General features: G+C 54.4%; 1 protein-coding gene across 5 annotated transcripts in view; it reads left to right on the top strand.

The window, feature by feature from the left end:
- Src (SRC proto-oncogene, non-receptor tyrosine kinase) overlaps window positions 1–16475 on the top strand; it is a 49775-nt gene extending 33300 nt beyond the window's left edge. For 3 of the 5 annotated variants that reach the window (XM_035446033.1, XM_035446031.1, XM_035446032.1), the window contains exons 3-14: window positions 1240–1416; window positions 2460–2717; window positions 3950–4049; window positions 7132–7230; window positions 7396–7499; window positions 8994–9197; window positions 10249–10404; window positions 11827–12006; window positions 12899–12975; window positions 13776–13929; window positions 14037–14168; window positions 14424–16475. In XM_035446033.1, coding sequence (XP_035301924.1) covers window positions 2468–2717; window positions 3950–4049; window positions 7132–7230; window positions 7396–7499; window positions 8994–9197; window positions 10249–10404; window positions 11827–12006; window positions 12899–12975; window positions 13776–13929; window positions 14037–14168; window positions 14424–14632 — 1665 coding nt within the window. In that variant the 5' untranslated portion in view covers window positions 1240–1416; window positions 2460–2467 and the 3' untranslated portion in view covers window positions 14633–16475. The remainder of the gene's footprint in view (window positions 1–1239; window positions 1417–2459; window positions 2718–3949; window positions 4050–7131; window positions 7231–7395; window positions 7500–8993; window positions 9198–10248; window positions 10405–11826; window positions 12007–12898; window positions 12976–13775; window positions 13930–14036; window positions 14169–14423) is intronic. The other 2 variants (XM_027421268.2, XM_035446034.1) reach the window with 2 other exon arrangements.
- Window positions 16476–24144: the final 7669 nt, after the last annotated feature.

Raw genomic sequence — 24144 nt, 5'->3', positions numbered from 1 at the left:
GGTGCTGAGTGTCACCTGTCTTGCTACAACCCACTCCTGGGCTGGCTCCCAACCCTGCTGCCTCTTCAGATACCTGGTGTCTGTATAACCAGCATTAACCACAGACAGATCCTATCCCCCACACCAGCCAGCCTTGCATCCGGTGGCCCAGGTCTCCTTGGATTTGCCCACTTTACTTTCTGTATACTGGGAGGTATGTGTGTCCATTGGTTAGTGTAAGGTCTCAAGTGAAGGACCTATACCCATGTTCCATCTCCTCAAAAGATGGGGCATGCATCTTCCGGGGGCTGGTTCTCCTCCTCTCTTTAGGCACATCTGCCAAGAGACATTCTTGATCCCCTCCAATGACAGGGGGCCTACTATGCACTGTTATGCTCACTCCAAAGAAAGCTCTTACACTCAGACAATTCTTTGTATATAGTAAATAGATTTTATTTTAAAATCTTTTATATTTTGTATTGTCTCTTAAAGTACTTCTGGAACCGTTAGCCAAGGATCTGATGTCCAGGAACTGTACAACTTCCCCGGGGGTTGAGGGGACCAACTGGGCTGGCTTCTAGCAAGCCAGGCCATAGGGAAACCCATTGGTTAGCCGACCCCTCATGACCTGGAGAGAATGAGTTGCCATGGAAACAGGTGTTTCCTTACTGTCCACTGCTGGCCTGGCCCTTGGGAGTCTGGTGATTGCTTGGGTTCCTGGGCAAGCCTAGCCCCACATTCTCTGAGTCTGGGTGTCAGCCTTAGCCACACCCCAGCGTACATCTCCACATATCTGAGAGTAAAGGGCTGGCTGCTATACCCAGGTCCCCATGCATAGGAGCCACAGAGCTGGGCTTAGTGCTGCGGACAGCTGTTCTTTAAGGACACCTGGCTTGATGCTGAGGCCTTCTGCATCCCAGTGGTTCCACCCCCACTCATCCCCACCCACCCCCTGTTGGCACATCCAGAACACATGCCAGTGACCTAGTGTGCTAAGTGACTGCTGCTATGGTCCCATTTGGCCCTGCCATAGCTCTATTACATAAGGGTAAGAAATGGCATAGGGGTCATACTGGTGTAGACTAGACAGCTGAGACCAGAACTGGGGAGTTGGCTTCCGAGCCTTCCAGACCACCGTGCCAGCTCCCTTTCTCTCATTCCCAGGATCTTTGGAAAATCCAAAGGGCATTTTGGCAAGGGGAGGCTTCTGCTGGCCCTCGAGTGAAAGCTCTAATGGGTTCCATGTTCACACCCCCACAGAGGCTCTGCAGATGCGGATGTCGAGGCCCAGAGAAGGGGAGCAACTCGCCTAGGGACACCCAGTGGGAGAGGTGGAGCAGGGTCTCTAGGCTAAGACCCCGGACGCCACAGCTGGTGTTTTTGCCCAGTCCCCAGGCTGCTCCCCAGATCCACTGGGGTAGCCCTGCTGCCCACCAGGTGAGTGGAGACGAGAGAGAGAGGAGCCCCCAGCCCAGCTTCCTGGGTTGGGCACGGATGTGGAGGAGCATAGCAGGGCATTGGATGCCCTGGAGCCTTCAGCGTGGTTCCCTCTGTGTATTCTAGTCCCAGGACCTCCCAAACTTTGGGCTTCAACTTTGAACTCAGATTTCTCTCACGGCGCATCATTCTTTTGGCTGTTCATTAAGCACCTACTGTGTACCTCACTCAGTGCACTCCAGTGAACAGTTGTAGTGATTAAAAGAAGAGGGGGTTGTCTGTAACCAAGGGGGTACAGTAGTCAGGGGGCTCATGAAAGGATTTGGGGGGCCCTCCTAAAGGAGGAGACTTGAAACATTTGTATTGGACTTTATTTTTTTTTTTATTCTGTGTGCTTATGGGGAGGTGTGTGTGTGAGCCATGGCATGTGTGAGGGTCAGAAATCAGAGGACAACTCGCAGGACCATTCCTCCCACCTCTCCACCATGTGGGTCCTGGGAATTGAACTGAGGTTAGCAGGGTTTGCGGCAGGTGCCCTTACCTGATGAGCCATCTCTCCAACCCAGAAAGTGACTTTCGAGCTGAGAGCTGAAGGGTACTGATTTTCCCAGTGAAGCTGTCAGCGAGCAGTGTTTGCAGAGGTCCGGTGGCTGGAGAACAGGCCCGGCGGGCATCCCTTCTTCAAGCCACATACCGTACTCCTGCCGCTATCTTCATATTTAGCCCTCCGCCCCCCCCACACACATACCACCATGTTAAACAACTGCTCAAACTTAAGTTTACCCCTCCTGTGTGCTTGGAACCCTGATATGATTCAGTGCCCCTGCGCACAAAGGACTGAAACTGACTTTGGGTAGCTGTGGTCGGGGCTTTGGACTGGTGTAGCTGGGTCCTAAAGTGCCAACAACACGCCCATTTTACAAGTGAAGGAACGGTGAGGCCAGCTCTCCCAGGCTGACTCTTTCCCTAGCTGCTGAGTGGGTGGGGTGCCTTGTCTGCTCTCAGAGGCTCTCCTTTACCTCGTGGTCTTCTGTCGCCCCCAGCCAGGATCATGGGCAGCAACAAGAGCAAGCCCAAAGATGCCAGCCAGAGGCGCCGCAGCCTGGAGCCCGCCGAGAACGTGCACGGGGCCGGGGGAGCCTTCCCGGCTTCGCAGACACCTAGCAAGCCCGCCTCCGCCGACGGCCACCGAGGGCCCAGCGCCGCCTTCGTGGCCACCACGGCCGCTGAGTCCAAGCTCTTCGGAGGCTTCAACTCTTCGGACACGGTCACCTCCCCGCAGAGGGCCGGGCCTCTGGCAGGTCGGCTCTCCGCTTTGCTGGGTGTCCCTGGGCTGAGGTGCACCCTCTCTGGGCTCTGGGTATTTGGTTTACCAGGACCTGAGAGTGGGGAAGGACTCGTAAACTAGACAGAGGGGTTCCTGCCGCTTTGGGGCCTTCTGGGTTCAGAGCATAATGGGGTCCGAAGGAGAGGGCTGTAGGGGACCCTGAGGTCCAGAGGGAAGGACTGCCCTGGACCGCCTAGCTGCTGCCTCCCGTCCAGCCTTTGTTCCCGATTCCGCTGTGCGGTGGCCCGAGTGCGCCCCTGCGCCCTCTGTTGGCTCTGCGAGGTGCGGCAGCCCCGACACCGAGGGGCTGAGCCGGGTGACTCAAGCTCCTGCCGGATGAGTGCACGGCTACACACCCACTCGTGCAAATCCTACACTCAGACCCAGCCACACGCACAGCTGCACACCTACACAGGCACCTCTCACGACCAGACCTATGTTATGTGCCCACACTGGGCATGTGCCCACACTGAGTGGAGACACCATGGAAATGCTCACAGTGTTCACTCCGCTCCTGGAGGCACAAATAGGCTAGGCAACCCCAACGTAGCACACACAGATACAGGTGTCAGGCGTGCATACAGCCTTGCACCCTCAGATGCACCCCCAATGCAGCACACACAGACACAGGCGTGCATACGCCTTGCACCCTCAGATGCACCCGCAATGCAGCACACACAGACACAGGCGTGCATACAGCCTTGCACCCTCAGATGCGGTTGTGCACCTGCAGTCATTGCTTGCACACGGGATGCAGACAGGGGCTGGGTGCCCAGCTCCACAGCCCACCACAGGCGACCCTTGGACAGACTGTCTGCTTCTGCCAGTCTCAGCCACACATCCATTGGTTCATTTGAGAAGAATTGTGGAGCCTTAGGCAACGGAGGGTGGGCTGCCGGTGAGGAGAGACCGAGGGGAAGGGCCCTGCAGCATGGCCCAGATACCCAGAGCTTCCAGGTACATACACAGAGAGGCAGAGTCACCACTGTGTGCTGGGGTCTGAACAGAACAAGGGTGCGTGTTCTCTGGGGCTTCTGCTTGTGTCAGCTAGACATGCCAGACAGGGAGCACTTAGCCTATCTGCAGCCCCGCAGGGAGGCACAGGCCCCTAGCTCCTTCACAGGGACTCAGTGTGCAGTCTCTCGCCACCCCTCCACACCCACCCCTGCCTCCAAGGTTCTTGACATCTCCAATCCCTCTCTGCAGGTGGGGTGACCACCTTTGTGGCCCTCTATGACTATGAGTCAAGGACAGAGACTGACCTGTCCTTCAAGAAAGGAGAGCGGCTACAGATTGTCAACAACACGTGAGTGGCACTGCCAGAATGCACTGGGGGCGTGGGCCTGTCTATACCCAGAGCTGCCGGCAGAGGGCGGTGAAGAGTCCGCAGGGCCGCTTCTGCCCTTGGTGGGTGGGGGCCCTCCCTAGACCCCTACCGCTGTCCTCCCTTTTCCTGGGCCCTGCCTTCGCACCTCAGCCTCTCCCTCTCTCTGCTTCTCTCTCGCTGGCCCTTAGGAGGAAGGTGGATGTCAGGTGTGTACCGAGGCCAGGTGGAGGGGGATGCTTCGCTGAGGCTGGGGGCTGCTGTCTGCATGTGCTTTCCCCACTGCCCTGCTCGTGGTCTCCAGCTCCCTCCCCATCCCTGTCCCCCCTCCATCTTCTCCCCATACCTTCCTGTTAGCTCACCACCTCCCTCTTCTGGTTTGTGATTCCACATTGAGTGCCAGCTACATGCATTCTGCAGGCCAGGGGGGGAGGCAGTGTGGTAGGGAGTGGGCTGCCCCAGGCCAGGCCAATAGTGGATAGAGGTAGGCTGGGGTCCCCAAAAGATGGCCATGAGGAGGGGCTGCCCATTCAAGGAAAGACAGTGGGCTACTGCAGGTAAGAGTGGCAGGCACATCCCGAGGTGGGGGCACTGCTGGTTGGAGGTTTGTGTTGGGCATTGGGGGCCTCTCCTTGGAGCAGGTAAGGCTTGGGGAGTTTGATTTGGGGTGTTCTGGCGGATACAGGAATCCATCACTGAGAGCCCCACAGGCCTGGCCAGGGAGGCAAGCTTTCCACACCCCTGGATATGTCTCGCTGCTCACGCCTCCTGATCCTTGTGCATGCGGCCTGAAATATTCCTTCTCCTCTATCCATCTGGTGAACTCCTATTCATCCCTCAAGATCCAGGGTGGAACTGCCCTCTGTGGGAGGCAAAAGCGAGCAGGTGCCATGTGCTGTGCCAGCCATCCTCACCCATACCTCCTTCATCTTGTTATCTCTGACACTGGAGGCAGCAGTAATGATGGAGGAGCTGGTCTATTTTACATATGAGGAAACTGAGGCTCGGAGTTGTGAAGGTCCTTGTCCAAGGCCACATGGCTACTGAGTAGCAAGCCCAGGATGGAACCTGGACATGTGCTCTCCCTTTCCTAGACTGTCTCCTGTCCCTTTGCTTCTGGGGATCTCAGCCTCTGGATACAGGTTGCTGCATTTGGCTGTCGTCATCAGAGGCCCCTTGATTTCAGCCTCTCTCTGCCATTGGCTACGCTGTGTGGCTTTGGGCAAATGATGGCTCTCTCTGTGCCTCTCTTTCCCCATCGGGGAGATGGATGCTTTGGATTGAAAGATTTTAGAGAGCTTTGGACCTGAGTCTGTAGCCGTGGGCAAACCCTCTTCTCCACACCTCATTTCACCAACTCTATAAAGAAAACACTGGTCTCTCTTGCCAGAGTGACTGCGTTTTCCTCCTGTCTCAAATGTACTTTCATCAGCTGGGGGTGGGAGTCTTGCCTTCTTCCTTGTAGGATAACCTTGGGGGTCAAATCAGACAGCAGGGTAGAGCTTTGGGGCACGGGTGCTGGGTGAGCTTGCAGCCTTTCTGTGTGTCTGTCCTGCACGGCTCCAGTCATACCCTCTTCACTGCACACAGCCATCTAGAAGCGTCAGGGTCTAATGCTCACCTGGCCTCCAGCAGGTCCTTCAAGCTCCCTAGCCCCACTTGCTCCAGCCTCAACCTATCCATCTGTAAATTTGGGTGAAGGTGTGCTCACCCTGTGTGTTCAAGCTGGGGCTGTGTGATGTGAGGCCAGGGCCTTCCCATCTCTGGGCCGGGGTGGGGTTGCTGTGCATCTTCTTAGAGTCAAGGTGGGGCCAAGGACAACACCAGCTGACTCATGTGACACCCGCCTTGCCAAACCCCCCAACCTTGCATGGAGATGAGCTGGAGAGCCATTGAGCCTCGTGGTACCCACAGGGAGACACCTTCCCTGGGCAAGACCTGGCTTGGCTGTGTGACCTTGCACAGAGTCCTTTGCTTCTCTGGCCTCAGTCTTCCATCTGTTCAGGGTGTGGGAAGGGCTGGACTCCACCTCCCAGGTCCTGTCCTCAGATCTCCCCTCAAACCTCCAGCCTTTGCCCTGTCTCCTTTGATTGCTTTGGATGTGAGGCCTCTGGCTGCCCCCAGCCCTGTTCCCAGTGTCCCCAGCACTGCCTGGCTCTCGCTCTCTCCCTTGACCCCCTACCACGGCCTCTCACCACCCCCATCTCTACCTCTTCTCTCCGGTTGGGCTCTCGCTTGCTCCTCCCTCCTCTGTCTCTGGACCCCTGCTCCAGCCAGACCTGGTTCACATTCAGATGGCTGCAAAGGTACTTCCTCCCCTCACCCTCCTGCCCAGGCCCAGAGCCCGAATGCTGCTGGGAGTCCTCCTCCTCCCTCCTCCCTCTTCCTCCTTCCTCCCCTTCTTCCTGGGGCAGTAAGTGTAGAGGGCTCTGGGCACTGGGGCTCTGCTGGCTCATTCCCCATGACTCGCTGTGTGACTTTGGGCATGGCCCAGTTCTCTCTGACTTCACTTTCCCCATGGATGGTGTAGGCTGCAGGAGGAGGCTTGTAGTTTCGGTTAAGGACTTTTAGGAGTGAGCTATGATTTGGGACAGGGGCAAGTATTGCTTGTTTGAAGGGATGGGCCTGGACTGTTGCTGGGCCCCAGAAGGGCCAACCTTGTCTCCATTGGGTGTCAGGGCTGTCAGGACTTGGGGAGACTTTGAAGGTCTAATCTGGCATCCATCTCATGTAAACCCTGCTTACCCTTCCTCCTCCCTCAGACAGGGAGCTCCCTCCCCCTCTCTCTCCCAAAGCAGCCCTTGGCACCTGCAGGCCGCTATGCACTTCTGGACAGTGCCTCTGAGCTGACAGGGCTCAGTTCTGCTGAGGTTTTGGGTGGCATCCTTCTGGGTCATTGTGACAGGGAGGTGTGAGGTCCAGACCAGCTCCTGCTGGCTTGCTGTGGACACAGGCTGGCCCAGCTCCCATTGCTGCAGAGCCTGGCCATGTACCTGGGAAGGTCAGGGTTGCCGACCCTGACCTCCCTGATGACATCATTCTTTGCTCCCTCCCATCTGCTCAGAGAGGGAGACTGGTGGCTGGCACACTCGCTGAGCACGGGACAGACCGGTTACATCCCTAGCAACTATGTGGCACCCTCCGACTCCATCCAGGCTGAGGAGTGAGTATGTCGTTTAGCTACTGTCGGCTGCTACTGCCACCGCCAGCACAGTGTCCCTCCTGGGCCTGATTGGCAGCAGTCAGCCACTCTGAGTCCCAGTACCCAGGGCCAGCATTGTAGGTGTGAACACTGGCCAACCAACACAGATTTGTCCCCCCACCCCAGGTGGTACTTTGGCAAGATCACTAGACGGGAGTCAGAGCGGCTACTGCTCAATGCTGAGAACCCAAGAGGGACCTTCCTTGTGAGGGAGAGTGAGACAACGAAAGGTATGCCTGAGACATCTGTAGCTGGTGGAACTCAGCTTTGAGGGTATTGTTTGAGCTGGGTATTGGAGAGTGAATAGGAGTTTGGTACGTGGTATGGGGAGGGAAGAGCCCTTCGGTGGAGGTGATAGCAGGAATTAAATCAAGATGGTGCCTGAGGAAGACAGTAATCCAGAGGTGGCCAGGGCACCCAAGCTGAGGCTTTCTGCTGTGGCCTCAGATTCTCACATGGGGAGTGGGCACAGGGAATGAAGAGCTCACACAGTCACACTTGTTCCTGGGATGACTATGGATGCAGGGGGCCCCTCTGTTTCCCTTTCCCCTTTCCCAGGGTTCTTTCCTGGCCTTCCCCTTCCCCCACAGTCTGTCTCTGTTGGGTTCCTGCCCCTTCTCCTAGCCCATCACCATGGCAACCAAGCCAGGCTGCTTCCTGTGGGCCTGGGGCTCAGCGGGAGATGGAAGAGTGCATGCACCTCCATGTGAGCTTGTACACTATTGGGGTTGGGGTTAGCCAGAGCTGCTTGGGAGTGAAATGTGGTGGTGTGGTCCTGGTTCCTGGGGCTGGGGGGCGGAGGGATGTGAGCACAGGGTCCCTGGGCATGATGCTACCATGTGTATATGTGGTCCCATTTGGCCATGGCCTCGTGCCTTCTGTATGAACATGATTTGGGCCATCTGCAGAAACTGTCGCTTCCCAGTGTAGCTTTGAGACAGTCAAGGGTGGGTCCCAGGTCCAGCCCCACCGGTCTCACTCACAGGTTACCAGAGGGTCATCATATCTCCCTGCCGATGTCCAGCAGGGCTCCAGGGGTCTCTGCAGTGGGTGATAGGGAGGCCTTCCATTCAGAGCTGCCCACTACCTGTTAGGTCTCTGGAGCCTGTGCCCTGCCTCTGGGGCTCCCTTTGTACCTCGATGCTACCCCAGATGTCCCTGGTTCTATTTAACAAAGGTTTCTGTTCAGGACATTGCCTGCAACTGTTTTTCTAGGTTCCGGGGAGGCAGGGAGGGGCAGTCCCCACAGGCTAAACTCAGTGTTTGCCTCCTGCCCTGGACTACTATGGATACCAGGGTCAGTACTCACATATGTCCACATAGCCAGCCACTACTCCTGTCTTTTCCAATGGTCTCCAGAAAGCAGAACAGGACAGACCTGGGAGTGCACAGACTCAGAGATGGCAGCAGGCACCCTAAGAACACAGCTGCCTGCGGCTATTCCCAGACCCCAGCCAGCATGTATGGGGTACTTGTAGAGTACACAGTGGTCTCATTGTCTAGAGGAGGAAACTAAGGCCCATAGGGGACAAGCAGTGTCTTGGCAGGGTCACACAGTTAGAAGCCCACTTGGGATTCGGAGATCTTACCAAGGCTAAGCGTTTGGGGGAATCCCTGGCATGGAGGTTTCATACCTTGCCTGAGTGCCTGCATGGCTGCCCTGGAGCCTGTTCCTTATCACATGAGGTGCTGAAAGAGGGTAAGGACTGAACTTACTTCCTCAGGTAAGGGACACATCAGCAGGGTGCCACAGACGTCTCCTTCCTGCCTGCCCACAGGTGCCTACTGCCTTTCTGTATCCGACTTCGACAATGCCAAGGGCCTCAATGTGAAACACTATAAGATCCGAAAACTGGACAGCGGTGGCTTCTACATCACCTCCCGCACCCAGTTCAACAGCCTGCAGCAGCTAGTGGCTTACTACTCCAGTGAGTATCCCCTAGCTGTGTGGGGACTCACTGGCTGCCACCCCAGGACGGGGTAGGGACCACAGGGTGTGCTTCCCTAGCCCTGGGATGCCTGTCCTCCACCTCCTCCCTCCCTGCCCAGCCCCCTCCTTCCTTCCTCTGCAGCTGGCTGATGAGGAGGGGTCTGCTTTGAGCAAGCTAGAAGGGAGGGGCAGAAGCCGGTGGTGATTGTTTCTGCAGCCCTAAGACTGGTTTGAACCGGTTCCTGGGAGAGGAGGAGGGGAGGCCTCTTTGATAGAGAACAGCGAGGGGGCTGGAGCTGGGATGCTGGTGGCCGGGCTGTGTGCAGTGCCAGGCTGATGTGCATAGTGGCTGCAGGCTTAAGCTGCCTGAGCTGTTTCCTCAGCCCCGGCCTCTGGCTTCTCTAGGACCAGCTGCCTCTCTGTCAGTCAGCCTCTTCCTCTGGGCCTTATTGGGGCCCAGACCAAATCCTCCAGGGTGAGACTCCATGCCCAGTGGCTAAAGGTTGCTCCAGGCCTTCACCCATCAGTTCCCCAAAGCTGGCAGCTTTTCCAACACCACAGTTGATCTTGTCTTTGCACAGGCTGTGTGATGTTTGGGGTACCACCCTAGTTACCCCCTAAAGCTAGGCCAGGAACCTCTTCCTCTGGGATGCCTTCCAGTGCTCCCCAAGGATTCCCAAAGCCTGCCTGACTCCCCCTCCCAAACTATATACTCTGTTACATCTGTGGTCCTGAGAGGTGGCTAGGGAATTTGATAGGTGACTGGGGGGCGGGTGGTGGTGGTGTCTATGGCTTCCCTAGGGTAGGCTCCCATACCTGTTCCTGCTGGTTCTCTGGCACCCTCAAATCTGATGGATTCGTGAATGAATGAGTGAATGGAGCAGGGAAATTTTGTGCTGCAGGCCTGTGGGGAGTGGAGACATACAGGAGGGTGCCTGTCTATCCCCAGAGCTGGTGTGTACATGATCCATAGGGCCATATTCCCAGGACAGGGAAGCCAGCCTGCTATGGCACCCTGCCTGAGCCCCAATCCCTGCCTCCATCTTCAGAGCATGCTGATGGCCTGTGCCACCGCCTCACTACCGTGTGCCCCACGTCCAAGCCTCAGACCCAGGGCCTGGCCAAGGATGCCTGGGAGATCCCCCGGGAGTCCTTGCGTCTGGAGGTCAAGTTGGGCCAAGGCTGCTTCGGAGAGGTGTGGATGGGTAAGGAACACACATCCCCTGTCCCCATCCCAGCCAGACAGCTCAAGAGCCCTGGGACCCCCTCTCTTTAATTGCCTCTGCTTTTATTTTATTATTGTACATTAACTGTGCAGAGTATCACGTTTCCTACGACACTTGTAAACCCAAATGTAACATCCTTGCTCATGCCCCTTCCCCCTGACCATGACCCAGATGGGGTCAGCACTGAGATGGGCACACTCAACTCCTTATAGCCCCTGCATGTAAAGACTAGGACAGCTGTGTACCAAGAGCAGCTGGGGCCTGGGCACCACAGTCCTCCAGGGCCCATGAGTGTCTGGTCAGGTCTCAGAGCAAGCCTCAACCTCCTGATGTAAAATGGGGACTGATGTTAAGCTTCAAGAGGCATCTGCATATTAGGAGGACAAGAAAGAGAAAGTGCTGTGGGGAAGCATTAGTGGGAAGTCAATGTCCCATTTCCTGTCTAACCCTGGAGCCCGTGGGAGTCCCCTGTGACCGTGAACTGCAGACAGCATTAACCAAACCCAGGTCCCTCTGCCACTAGCTGCTCTCTGCTCACTCAGGAGTAGAGGGAGACTGGTTGGGGCTTCAGTGGCTGGACCATTTCACTCTCCTCCCTTAAGAGGGCACTAGAGGGCCTGGGGGCTAGGTGATGAAGGGAAGTCCTGGGCTATGAGGAGGAAGGGCAGAAGGAGAAGCCCGCTTCTAAGCTCAGACCAAAATGAGTGTCTGGGCAGAGTGTCTGGGTGAGCCGTAGCCTTGGTCCTTCTCAACTGTGATTCTTGGCAAGAGTGTCATGGGTCTGAGAGAGCCTCCCACCTCTTTCTGGGGCTCTACATAGACCAGGAAACAGATCCCTGGATGGCCTGACTCAAGAAGGGCTAGAGAGCTGACCTACGCTACCTTCAGACCTAGTCCTGTGACAAGGATCCCAGGCTGGCCTGTCAGTTCCCTGCCTAGTGTGGTATAACCTCTTGTCCTGGTGTCCTCAGTGGCCCCAGACACAGACCTCCCTCTTCTCTGTCCCATGCTCTGGTTGCTGATGCCTGGAGTACTGACAGTGCCCTACCCAGCAGAAACACGGTCACCCCAAGTGGAAGTAGTTGAGATGGGACCTTGGTCACCTGCCCATCAGGCTGCTGTCCTGCTTTCTGGCAGCATACCTGATCAATCAATATCTAATAGCAGCTATGGTTTGTTAGTAGGCTCCAGACACACATTTCACAGCCCTGGGGGCACTTTCCATTCCTTGAGTCCATTTTGTAAGTGGGAATACGGAGTCTCAGTAAGGTCCCTGGCCTTGCTTGAGCCCATTCCATGAGTTGGGGGGGGGAAGAGTTAAGATAAGACCCATGCAGGCTAGCCTGGCCCCAGTTCGACAGAATGGTGGCCTGTATTGAGGTTGCTGTCCCTCCCGCACAGGGACCTGGAATGGCACCACGAGGGTTGCCATCAAAACCCTGAAGCCGGGCACCATGTCTCCAGAGGCCTTCCTGCAGGAGGCCCAAGTCATGAAGAAACTGAGGCATGAGAAACTGGTGCAGCTGTATGCGGTGGTGTCGGAGGAACCCATTTACATCGTGACAGAGTACATGAGCAAGGGTAAGGCCTGTGCCTGGAGTGAGTTCCAATTAGGGGCCTGGGCAGGGCAGGCCACACTTCTTACCCTGAGCCAACCCCGATGAGTGGATGGTTACCTGAGGGACTGCCTCACTCCGTTCATAAATAATAACAAGAAATAATACTTTTTTAGAGGGTTATCCTTTTGTCCTTTAGCACTGTTACGATCTCTGTTGTCGCTGGGTGGTTTGGTGGCTCACACCACAATCCCAGTGCCCGGGCCTTGAAGCAGGAGGACCCTGAATCTGAGGCGAGGCTGGCTACATAGCAAGACTGTCTCAGCAAACAGCAGTGTGGGGTTGGGGATGTAGCTCAGTTGGCAGAGTGTCTAGCATGCCCAAGGCCCTGGATTTGGCCTTAGGTTTGATCCTCAGCACTTTGCCAATTAGGCATGATGACCTGTAACCCCAGCCCTGAGAGGGGAGGAGGAGGAAGATCGAGAGTTCAAGGTTAGCCTCCATTGCATAGTGAGTTGGTCTACTTGAGACACCGTCTCAGAACAAAACAAAAAAATGCATCCATAGCACCCACATTACTCCAAAGTTGCCTGCTGCCTTTAGAGATGGGACTCCCCAGCCCCAGGCAGCCACTGGCTGGCAGGCTTGGTCCAAATAAACATAATGTGTCTTGGGCTTTACACGTGGTCTTTTGCATGTAACATCCCCCCCACCCCACCCCACACACACACATCCCCCACTACAGGGCCCAGTAGGATTTCTTGGTCTAGCTCCCTGGAGTGTTTACCTTTGAGTGCCAAACACAGAATTGAAGCTTTTCTCCTTACTTGTTGAGCAGGTAGCCAGGGTCTGGAGCCACAGCTTCCTGCACAGGGAAACCCTGGCAGGGTTAGAGCTGGCTCTCTCTCTCTCTCCAGGTAGTCTGCTGGACTTTCTCAAGGGGGAAACCGGCAAATACCTGCGGCTACCGCAGCTGGTGGACATGGCTGCTCAGGTGAGTCTCTCAGCTTTTCTACAACACCTTGAGCTCTTGGGCTCAGCGCGCCCCCTCTAGGAGGCCTACTTTCATTACACCCAAATCTCACCTTGCCACTCAGTGGAGCCCTTGCTGGTGCCAGGGGTGGCAGTCCTGGACGATATACCATATCTGAGCATCAGAGATGGACATATACATAATTAAAATAAAATACTAAAAGTTTAACATTTATTATTTCCATTTGGTAGATGAGGAAACTAAGACTCAGAGGGAACGTGGGACAATAGACAGGACCAGCCATGTCCCTGTGTCCTTGAGTCATCTGGGACCTCTTTTTATACTCACCTGCTTCCTGGGCAGCATCTTGTTGTGACCTTCCCATTGCCCTTTGCCTGTCCCCCTCCCCCACTGAGCTCTGGTCTACCTTTTCTTTTTCTTTTTAAAAATTGTATTTATTTATGTATTTTTTTAGGTATGAATGCTCTGTCCACACATATGCCTACAGGACAGAAGAGGGCATCATATTCCATTATAGATGGTTGTGAGTCACCATGTGGTTGCTGGGACTTGAACTCAGGGACCTCTGGAAGAGCAGCCAGTGCCTTAACTACTGAGCCATCTCTTCAGCCGTGGTCTACTTTTTCAAACCAGTGATGTTTGTTATAAGCTGAATGAATTCCTTGCTTGAAAAGACATGGGATGGGAAAGGTGTTTTTGGCTGTCTCTCCATCCCAGGCAATGACCACCCCAGGACACCTGCTTACAACCCTGGGATGGGTGTGGGTTTGGCCGCTGAGCCAGGCTCTCTGTCTCTACAGATCGCCTCTGGTATGGCCTATGTGGAACGGATGAACTATGTGCACAGGGACCTCCGAGCTGCCAATATCCTGGTTGGGGAGAATCTGGTGTGTAAGGTGGCTGACTTTGGTCTGGCCCGGCTCATAGAAGACAACGAATACACAGCCCGGCAAGGTGGGAGCTCTGGGGATGGATCCGATGGTGTCAGTCCGCCAAGTGGAAACGAGGGTAATGCTCCTACGGCAGACTGGTAGTGACACCCTGTGCTTTCTTGCCTTTAGGTGCCAAATTCCCCATCAAGTGGACTGCTCCCGAAGCTGCTCTGTACGGCAGGTTCACTATCAAGTCAGATGTGTGGTCCTTTGGGATCCTGCTGACCGAGCTCACCACGAAGGGACGGGTGCCCTATCCTGGTGAGGAGGCTACACCTGTGACCCTGACCTTGGTCCTAGGGGCAAGTCTCACCCCCAGTCCCCCACACACACATACATACCACCTCTGGGCTTCCTCTTTCCTAGGCTGGATACTAAAGAGGCTGGTTTCTGGTCTCGGGCTGCCTCTGGTCAGTGCTGTTAGCCTCAGAGACAGGGTTTTATCCACCATAGACTGAAAGCTGTCTAGGCTGCATCAGTCTCTTGAGCCATCTCCTCACAGCCCTCTGTTCATAGGGATGGTGAACCGTGAGGTGCTGGACCAGGTGGAGCGGGGCTACCGGATGCCTTGCCCCCCGGAGTGCCCTGAGTCCCTGCATGACCTCATGTGCCAGTGCTGGCGGAAGGAGCCTGAGGAGCGGCCCACCTTCGAGTACCTGCAGGCCTTCCTGGAGGACTACTTCACATCCACCGAGCCGCAGTACCAGCCTGGGGAGAACCTATAGGAACTGTGTGCACAGGTCGCCCTCAGCTTCTGGGTGTGGCCTCTGGTGCACCTGCCTCCCTTCACCCTGTCTCTGGGGCTGAGTTGCCTCAGTGATGCCCTTCTGGAGCATGGAAGGGCTTCAGGGACTGGGGCAGCCTGGAAGGACAGGTTGAGGCTGGTAGAGTGACTGCCCCGTAGCCTGCCCTGGCCACAGGCCCACTCTGCATTCTCTCTGGCGTCAACCTACTTCTCACAGGAGACACTGGGTGAAGAGCAGTGCTGGGGGTGGTTTTCCAACCTCAACCCACCCCACTCACCTGGTCCCTCCCCCTTTCTTCACCCTGGGTTTGTTTCAAGTTGGCCAAAGAGCCTTTCCAAAGAAGAATGAGGCCCAGCCCTTGGCCTGCGTACACTTCCTGCCCCTGGCCATCCTTGTTGGAGGCTTCTGGGTAGAACACAGGGTCTGGAACCATCTTCTGTGGCTCTCAGGCTAGACAGCCCAAGGCCTAACATTCGGTGGGATAAGAGTCAGAGTGAGCACTCCTTCAACCCTATCCTCCACATGGGACCCTTGGCAATCACTAACACATTGCCCTCATGTCTCTGTTGGAAAAACTGATTCCAGGAGGGGCTGTGACTTGCCCAAGACCACGGGCAGTTCAGGGTTGAGGTGGGTTAGCACCTGGTGCTCCCTCTGTCTTCCTCAGGAACTAATGAAAACTGTCCTTAAAGGCAATGGACAGGCTGGGGCCGGAGAATGGGTTAAAGGTGGCAGAATTCTGATGCCACTGATGCTCATGGGTGAGCCAGGAACGAAGGGCAGAAAGTGACGGTGTGGACCAGGCTCAGTGACAATGTGGGTGGGCTTTGACCTTAATAGAGCCAGCCATGAAATGGAGTGAGCTCCCAGACTGCAGAGGCAGTCGAGTACACGTGGAAGAACTAAGGAGCCGGAGCCCTAGTTCTCCTCGTTTGGTCCCAATCATTTCAACACCTGCCTCCTGCTCTCTGCCCTCAGCTCGTGGGGGAGTTCCTTGGCCAGGGAAAGGAGGGCAAGAATCCTCACTGCTGTGTTCCAGCACTGGCCCTGCCCTCTCTCTGAGCTGCAGTCTCTGCCCCCTGTGGCTGTGGCCCCTGCCATTGCTCAGCCCCTGTATAGATCACAGCTGGGCCCCGGGACAGTAGTCAACTGACTGCTTGGTCCCTGACTCTTCCGCCCAGCCTTGGGGTATGTGGTGGCTTCTCTCTGCCTCAGTGTCCCCATCTATAAGGTGGGTAGTTGATGATTTGTGGCATCTCAACTGAGGGCCCCTGTGTGTATGTGTGTGTATACATGTGCCTGTGTGTCTTCCTTTGTGTCCATATTTAACATGTAAAAACACCCTCACTCTCTCCCAGATATGACCATTTCACCCACTGCCCCATCACAGCAATAATGTCCCCACTGCCGGGGCTTTGAGCCAGCCAGGCCCTGCTTGTAGGGAAGGAGGCCAAGCTTGGCCTGCCCTGACATTTCCACTTTCCTCTCATTGTCTCTCGCCCAAGTTTTCCCATCCACCTGGCAAGTCTGAGCTTGCCACCCCGTTCTCCCCACCCAACTACTCAAGGACCTTTGTATATGGTGGCCTCAATTGTCCTGTCTCTCTCTCTCTCTCTCTCTCTCTCTCTCTCTCTCTCTCTCTCTCTCTCTCTTTCACAGTGTTTTGTAGATTTCAGATGACTATGCAGAGGCCTTGGGGACCCTCCAGCTCTGGGCAGGGCCTGGGGATCCCACATTCCATGGCCCAGGCTCGGGAGGAGGGGGACCCAGAACTGGTTGTACATACTTTGCATACTGTCTGATTAAACACAAACAGACCTCAGTTTGGCCAGCTGTTTATTGAACATCTATCATACGTGGGAGAGAAAGAAGAGTCCTGGATGTGAGGGGTCATAGCAGTTAGGAGCCTTGATCCCTGCAGCTGGGCGGCTTCCAGACCTGGGGGTGATGGGTCAGATGGAACAGGTGAAGCATGTCTGTGCTTATATGAGTGTCTGGGGGAAGCACCAAGTTTAGGACAAGGGTGCTTGTGAGATATGGGCAGCTGGCGGGACGGAGCAGGGTCCAGCTTGCATGGAGTGTGTTCATGGGTGATCTCAAAGGGTGTGTGTGCATGTGCGTGTCTGTCTGTGTGTACGTGCGCGCGTACGTGTGTCCCAGTGATCTCAAAGGCTCTCTCTCTCTCTCTCTCTGTCTCTCTCTCTCTCTCTCTCTCTCTCTGTGTGTGTGGTGTGTGTGTGTGTGTGTGTGTGTGTGTGTGTGTGTGTGTGTGTGTGTGTGTCCCAGTCGGCCTGGGTTGGGTAGGAGTGAATCCATGCAAACCCTGGGCCAGGAGAAGCCACGTCACCTTCCTTGCCTTGTCCCCAGCCCATCTGGAGACCTGAAGAGACTACCTTTCTCCAGAATAAACCCGGGCCTGCAAGTCTCTGCTAGCTGCTCAGTTAGACCAGAACAGTCTCAGTTCATGTGCCCTTCACAAACCAGTACCACAGTGGACACCTGAGGCCATCCCATTCTTCCCACGCCACTCCAGCTGCCCAAGGACCTTTGTGTAAGGTGGCCTCGACAGTCTGTCCTGTTTTCTTTCTTTTAAAATGTGTGTCAGGGAGCAAGGCAGGTGTGGATAGGGGCTTATGGCCTGTGTTCTGCTTACACACGCTCTTCTATTCTCAGTATGTGCATGCTCTGTGCACACACACACCCTGTGGTCTGTGAGTGGGGGTGACCCAGGTGAGCCCTGCATGCTCAGTAGGTGGCATGAGTCCGCAGACACACCCATGCAATGCTGTCTCTAGCTATCCCTTTCCACTCTCAGTTTCTCCTCCCTGTGTCCTCTGTCCATTTCCTGCTTCATACCCTGGGCCTGGGCTGGTTCCATTCTGGAAATCTCTTCCCTCTTACTAGCGAGAGACTCCAATTCAACCTCCAAAACGTGTCAGCGGCTATAGAACAGCCTGCAAGTTTTCTCAGAGCCCTGGAATCTTCTGGGGCAGTCACGGTGGTTCACAGAGCCCCACTCACTGGGCCAAGTGCTGGGGGGCTGGCTGAGAGGGCTGGCTGAGATGCCCCCAGACCCAGTCCATGGGGTGAAATCTATGCAGGGGAGGGAGGCGGTGGTCACTTTCCTCTCCCCACCAGTGCCTTCTCGGTTTCTAGTTCACACTGTGGCTCCTGTTAAGTTTGCTTTCACAGGCCTCTGCATGTGATGGAGACAGGGGCAGGTGCAGACAACAGAAGAAGTGCCATGGCTTGGCCTGGGCTTCCAGCTGCTTCCCTGTCAGGCTTCAGAGCATCAGACCCTGGGGCCCTTTCTGTTGTGGTTGTTCCTACTCTGCATACGTTTGTTTTCCAGGAAAACTTCCCAGGGACAAGAATAATGAGTATTTCTTCTTGTAGAGTAGGATGATTCAGAAAAGCATGAATAAGGGAAAAACAAAAAACCAAATAACACTTGTACCCCAGACTCACCTGCCCTTCCTGCCCAGTGAATGGGCATCTCCCTGGTGGGGGTGTGATGCCTGGCTGCTCACCCCTTTCCTTGTCTCTTGGGTTTCTTTGTCTCTGTCCCTTGAGCCCTCATGTACTGGCTCACATCTGAGCTGCTGACTGTCTGTTCCTTCATAGAGAAACTCAGCCAGGCGGTGGTGGTGCATGTCTTTAATCCCAACAGAGGCAGGCAGATCTCAGTGAATTGGAGGCCAGCCTGATGTACAGAGAGAGCTCTAGGACAGCCAGGACTAACAGAGAAACCCTGTCTCAAACAAAACAAAACAAAACAAAACAAAACAAAAAAACAAAAACCTCAGACCAAAGGTCCAGCCTGGGCTCAGCACTGCCACGGGCCCTGCATGTGGGCTTGTGCATGGTAACTGCTGAGGGCTTGCAAGCCAGCCCTCTGTACCTGGCCGCCGGCTGCTCCTCCCTTCCTCTGGGGCATGTACTGACCTCCCTGCCATGTGCTGTGGGTGTAGGTTGTGGACTCTGAGGACACGCATGGGATCTAGGGTGTGATTGGGGTTAAGGGTGTATTTGGGTTATGAGGGAGGGTGTGGTGTGAGGTATAGATATTGTGTGTTGGTGTGCGGAGGAAGGGTGTTGTGTGGGGTGTGTTTGGTATGTGTTATGTGTAGTGTGGGGGTTGTTGTTGGTTTGTGTGGGGTGGCTGGGGTTTGGGATATACATGTTTTGTGGGGTGTATGGGAGTCGTGTAGTGTGTTAGCCGTGGAGCACAAGGGTGTGGTGAGCACCCACAGCAGCATGGCCCGTTGCTCCCTTGCTGCCCACCATAGCTTCTCACCTGTCCTGCTCTCCCTTCTTTCCTTAGGGGTTCTCCAGAGTAGACCTGCCCCATACATACATGTGTGCACACACAGGCACACGTATGCACGCACACACATTGTGTGCCTTTTCTCTCATCTGTTTCCTTTCCTGTTTTTCTCCTGGAGATTCTAAAATGGTTTTCAGAGAAAGAGACCGACAGAGGCAGACACACAGAGCTGTGGGAAGGTGCTGTGGAGACTGGATTTGGGTCAGCAGAGCCTCCTGTGTACCAGTGTGTCTGCTGCATCTGAAGCTCTGGGAAGCATCATGGATCTCTGGTGTCCATCTGTCTATCTGTGGCTCACTTCTGCCTATGGCTCCTTTTTTTAATTGTTTGGTTTTTCAAGACAGGGTTTCTCTGTGTAGCCCTGGCTGTCCTGGAACTTACCCTGTAGACCAGGCTGGCCTCGAACTTAGAGATCAGCTTGCCTCTGCCTCCTGAATGCTGACATTAAAGAGCTACTGGCTCTTGCAGTCTTTCTGTCCCCTCTTCCAGAAAAGATCCCTGAGCCTCAGCTGTAGGAGTTGTGGTGTAGATGTATCTGTTGGGATCAGTCTTTGTTGTCCGCATTTAAAAACAAAAACAAAAACAGGGTCTCACTATATAGGCCTGGCTGGCCTGGAACTCACAGAGATTCACCTGCCTCTACCTCCCCATTGCTGGTGTAAAAGTCCTGTGTCTGCAGGAGGTAGTGGTTCACCCCTTTAATCTCAGCCCTGGGGAGGCAAGGCAGAAGCAGGCAGATCTTTTGAGTTTTGAGGCTAGCCTGGTCTACAAAGCAAGGTCCAGGACAGCCAGGGCTACACAGAGAAATCCTGTCTCGGCATGTGGTGGTGATGGAAGTCCTGTCTCACACATTCCTCTTTTGTTTGTCCTATACCCAGCGTGTGTGTGTGTGTGTGTGTGTGTGTGTGTGTGTGTGTGTGTGTGTGTGTGTGATTCATTCATTCATTCATTCATTCATTCCACAACAAATGCATGTGGTTTTGATGTCTGCTGGTCTGCTAGGGGTGGGCCCAGCCCCCATACTAATTCCTACCCTTCAGGCCTGGATTTCTGCAAAGCTCTTCAACCCCCACCCCATCCTTGATACTGCCTTCTTTCTCTCTCTCCTTGCTCTGGCTTTGGGGGTCACTGCCATCGGCTTGGGGGGTGTGTTTCCTTTCACTCCCCTGGTTCTTCTACAAACACTAACAGTGGAGCAGCTGTTCCTGCCCAGCTGTATGTGAGAGAGGGAGAGAGGCAGACAGAGGCCCTCATCCATTCTTCCGCCCTCTCCCTGCCTCCAGGGAGCTGCCCAGTCTCTGTGACTGTGTGTGTGTGTCTGTGTGTGTGCCTGTGTATGCTCGGTATGGGTTGGGGGGCTTCACTCACCCATTTCCTGCCGGCTTCCAGGTCTCCCTCCTCCATCCTGATTATCCCAGATGTGCTGGCCTCCCTCCGTGCCTTTCCCCCCTTCCCCTCTGCTTTTATAATCCGCAAACTCTGAAAGCAGTCTTCAGCCTCCCTTCTGCCTTAGTGCTCAGAACACTGGTTCCTCCATGATCTCCCTCACTGGTTCATTCGTTTGTTTCCTTGATGATTTGTAAGGTCCCTGACGCAGCCCTGGCTGTGATTTGGGGGCTAGAGAATAAGCTGAGTCCACCAACCACCTTCTGTCTAAATGGCAAGACAGGACAGATGCAGAACTGAAAGTCCCTAGGTCTCAGGAGAGTGTTGATAGGCCCTAGGCTTGTCTGGATGATAGGGTAAGGCTCCAGGGAAGTGAAAGCCTGATTGTGGGATGTGTGTGTATGTGAATGTAGATGTGTGTTTGCATGTGTTAGATGTGTGAGCGTGTGTTAGTGTGTGTGTTCATGTGAGTTTGTGTGTGTGTTTGTGTTAGCATGTATGTGTGTGAGTGGGTGTCAGCATGTGTGTGCATGTGAGCTTGTGTGTGTGTTAGTGTTCGTGTTGTGTGTGTGTGTGTCTGTGTGTGTGTGTGTCTGTGTGTGTGTGTGTTCGTGTGTGTGTGTGTGTGTCTGTGTGTGTGTGTGTGTCTGTGTGTGTCTGTGGTTCTGTGTGTGTGTCTGTCTGTGTGTGTGTGTGTGTGTGTGTGTGTGTCTGTGTGTGTGTGTGTGTCTGTGTCTGTGTCTGTGTGTCTGTGTGTGTGTCTGTGTGTCTGTGTGTGTGTGTCTGTGTGTGTGTGTGTCTGTGTGTGTGTGTGTGTGTCTGTGTGTGTCTGTGTGTGTCTGTGTGTGTGTCTGTGTGTGTTTCTTGGGTCTGGATTCCCCTTCTTTACCCAGCACCAGCTGAGCTCTCACAGTCCAGGTGTGTGGATCCTCTGATTTGTATGTGGGATGTGGAACACACGTGTTGTGGTTGCTCTTTGTCTTGTAGGAGTTTGTGGTGTGTGGAGTGAGACATGAGTGGCACATGAGGTGTAGTGTGGTACATAGCATATTTGGTGTGCGTGGTGTGGAATGTGTGGAATGTGACACAGGAGTGTGTGTAGCAGGGCTGTGATATGACTATGAGTCCGTGTGGTGTGTAAAGCAAGGCATGGTGCGGCCTTGGTGGTGTGGGCCTGGATCTTCACGTCAGGGACAGTAATGGCTCCATGTTACCTGCGTTCATAGATTGCCCTGCATTCAGCCCTTACTGCTGGGTGGGTGGCTGGCTGTCTTGCTTCCTCCCTGTCTCTGTTTCCCAGTCTTTCTTTGTCCCCTTCTCTGTCTCTGCTCCAGGTTATAGCTGTGTGTCACCTGCTCTGGTACTGGTTAGTTTCAGTTGAGTAGTGATTGCATAGTCCCAAGTGTGCATCCACCAGCACCCCACATGCCTTTCTGGTGGTCTTTTCACCCTTCCCCCCAGGCTCATTAAAGTCCCCTCAGGCATGGTCTATGGGGTCAGACTACTGCCTTCCTTATGTGAGGCCTTCCCTTGGCTTTGGGGTGGCTACTATTGGCTGGGGAGGTTTTATTTTTCATTCCCATGGTTCTTCAGAAAACACTCATTGTAAAGCAGTTGTTGCTGCCAGCCTTGTGAGTGTGTGTGAGAGAGAGGGGAGGGGTGTCCCTGCAGTTCCTGCAAGCCCCAATCTGTGGCCTGTCTGTGGCTTTCATGCCAGTCTCGATGGCCTGTGTTTGCCCATCCTTGCAGCCAAGTCCCTTTGTCTTCTGTACTTGCAAGTGCTTGTGTGTGTAGCCCGAGACTCTGAGCCTCTCCTTTTCTTGCCTGTCTCCAAGGCATTTCTGAAATCTGCCTGGCCCTCGTATGCAGCATTCAGAGGTGTGTGTGTGTGTGTGTGTGTGTGTGTGTGTGTGTGATAAGCTGCCTGGCAACATGTCATCTCTACCACTTTCCCTACTCCTTTGTCCCATTCTGGGGTAATTCCCTGCACATTTTCTTTTGGTCAACACATGCCAAACAGCTCCCGTGAGAGTGTGGGTGAGCTGCAGCTGCTATCAGCTCAGCTTTGTTTTCTCCCGCCTGCCTTCTCAGCCTGCAGGCTCCCCAAGCCTCTCCCAGGCCCTTTGCAGGGTGGGAGGGCTCTCCCAGGCTTTGTCCAGTGTTTGTGGATGTTCTGCAGATGTGTTTCAAGACCCACCTGCCCATCTCTTTGTCCTACCTATCTCCTGTTTGTCCAAGAGTTATTTTCATTTTTTCCCATGTATTTATAGAGTTAGTGTGTGTCCACATTGATTGAACTCAGCTCTTTGGGTTTGATGCTGGGGAATTTTACCTACAGAGCCATCTCACTGGCCCTCAGTAAGTATTGCTAGGCTCCTTTCTTTGGGCACCATAACTGTCTTTTGTCTATGAGTATTTACTTTCCCCCAGCTCTATTCCCCATGGTGAGGATCCAGGCACCCAAGGCCTTTACCCACTCACTTCCCAGCCCCCTAGCCCTCAAGGCCCACCCCTTCCTTCCACTCCCAGCCCTATGCCTTGCCTCACCCCTACCCCACAGGCCACCCTACTAGTGGACACCTCCTCTCAAGATAGCTCCTTACTGCCGGCTAAGAGGTTCCGGGGGTCCTCCCTTTTTTCTACTTTTCTCCTTGGCCCCACTATTTGTGTTGCTTTTGTCCTGACCTTGCTGACCTGGGTGACCTGGCCACCCAGGTCACATGTGAACCTACTCTTTTCACCTTGTCCCATGTATGTGTTTTACATTCCCTCCCTTTGACAATGGTATATCTTACAGACTGTAGAGTATGTGACTCTGACATTTGTATTGCCCCATTATTGTTGACATTCATTTTAAATTTCAATCTGTTAGGGTGTTTTAAAGAATAGTTACATAGTTATTTAGGAGTGTGTGTGTGTGTGTGTGTGTGTGTGTGTGTGTGTGTGTGTGTGTGTGTGCGTGTGTGTGTGTGTGTGTGCGCGCGAGCGCTCGCGTGCTCGCGTGCCCGTACACACACACAGGTACATGCCCCATGTGGAATTCAGAGGATATTATTATTATTATGCCATTATTTTTTTTGAGATGGGGGTCTCTATGTAGCTATGTGGCTGTCCTGGAACTCATTATGTAGATGAGGCTGGCCTCAAACTCAGAGATCCACTGCCTCTGCCTCCTGAGTGCTGTGACTACAGGGGTGCTCCACAATGCCCGGCTTGTCCACTCTGGCTTCTCTTTCAGGAGCCCCTTTGTCTTTATTCATTCATCTCACATTTTTCAAACATGGCTCTGTAAGTATCAACTCTCTTCTGTCTCTTTCTGCTCCCTCCCCAAGTTTCATTTAATTCTGCCTCTATGCTGTGTGTGTGAGGGGGGGGGGGGGGAGGAGTCTGGCTCTTCACTATCTTCCTCCCTCTCTGCTTCTCCAACCCTGGCCTCTCTCTTCTCTCCCATCACTCCTGGGCACTCCTGCTAGACTTTTTCAGGAGCAGCTAGCCCGATGTCTCCCTCATCACTCCCCTTGCTGTCTCTGAGGGGTAGACTGGGATTCTGGCCTCCCTCCTTTCCGTCCTTCCCCCTCCTTTGCAAGCTCTTTGCTCCCTGGAGTACCCAGCCTCAGACCTACACACCTAGCACGGTCTGCCTTTCCTACCTGAGAATGTCTCTTTGGCCCCATGTTGCTCCCAACTTGGAAGACTTTATGCCTGGATCTCCTCAACCCCTGATCCACTGGACTTTCTGCTGCTCCCCGACACATGACTCTCAGGAGCTTGCCTGCCT

This window comes from Cricetulus griseus, chromosome 6, assembly GCF_003668045.3.
Source record: "Cricetulus griseus strain 17A/GY chromosome 6, alternate assembly CriGri-PICRH-1.0, whole genome shotgun sequence".
NCBI classification, from domain to species: domain Eukaryota; kingdom Metazoa; phylum Chordata; class Mammalia; order Rodentia; family Cricetidae; genus Cricetulus; species Cricetulus griseus.
Note: the sequence above shows the minus strand (reverse complement) of the source record. Positions and strands in the feature narration are given on the sequence as shown.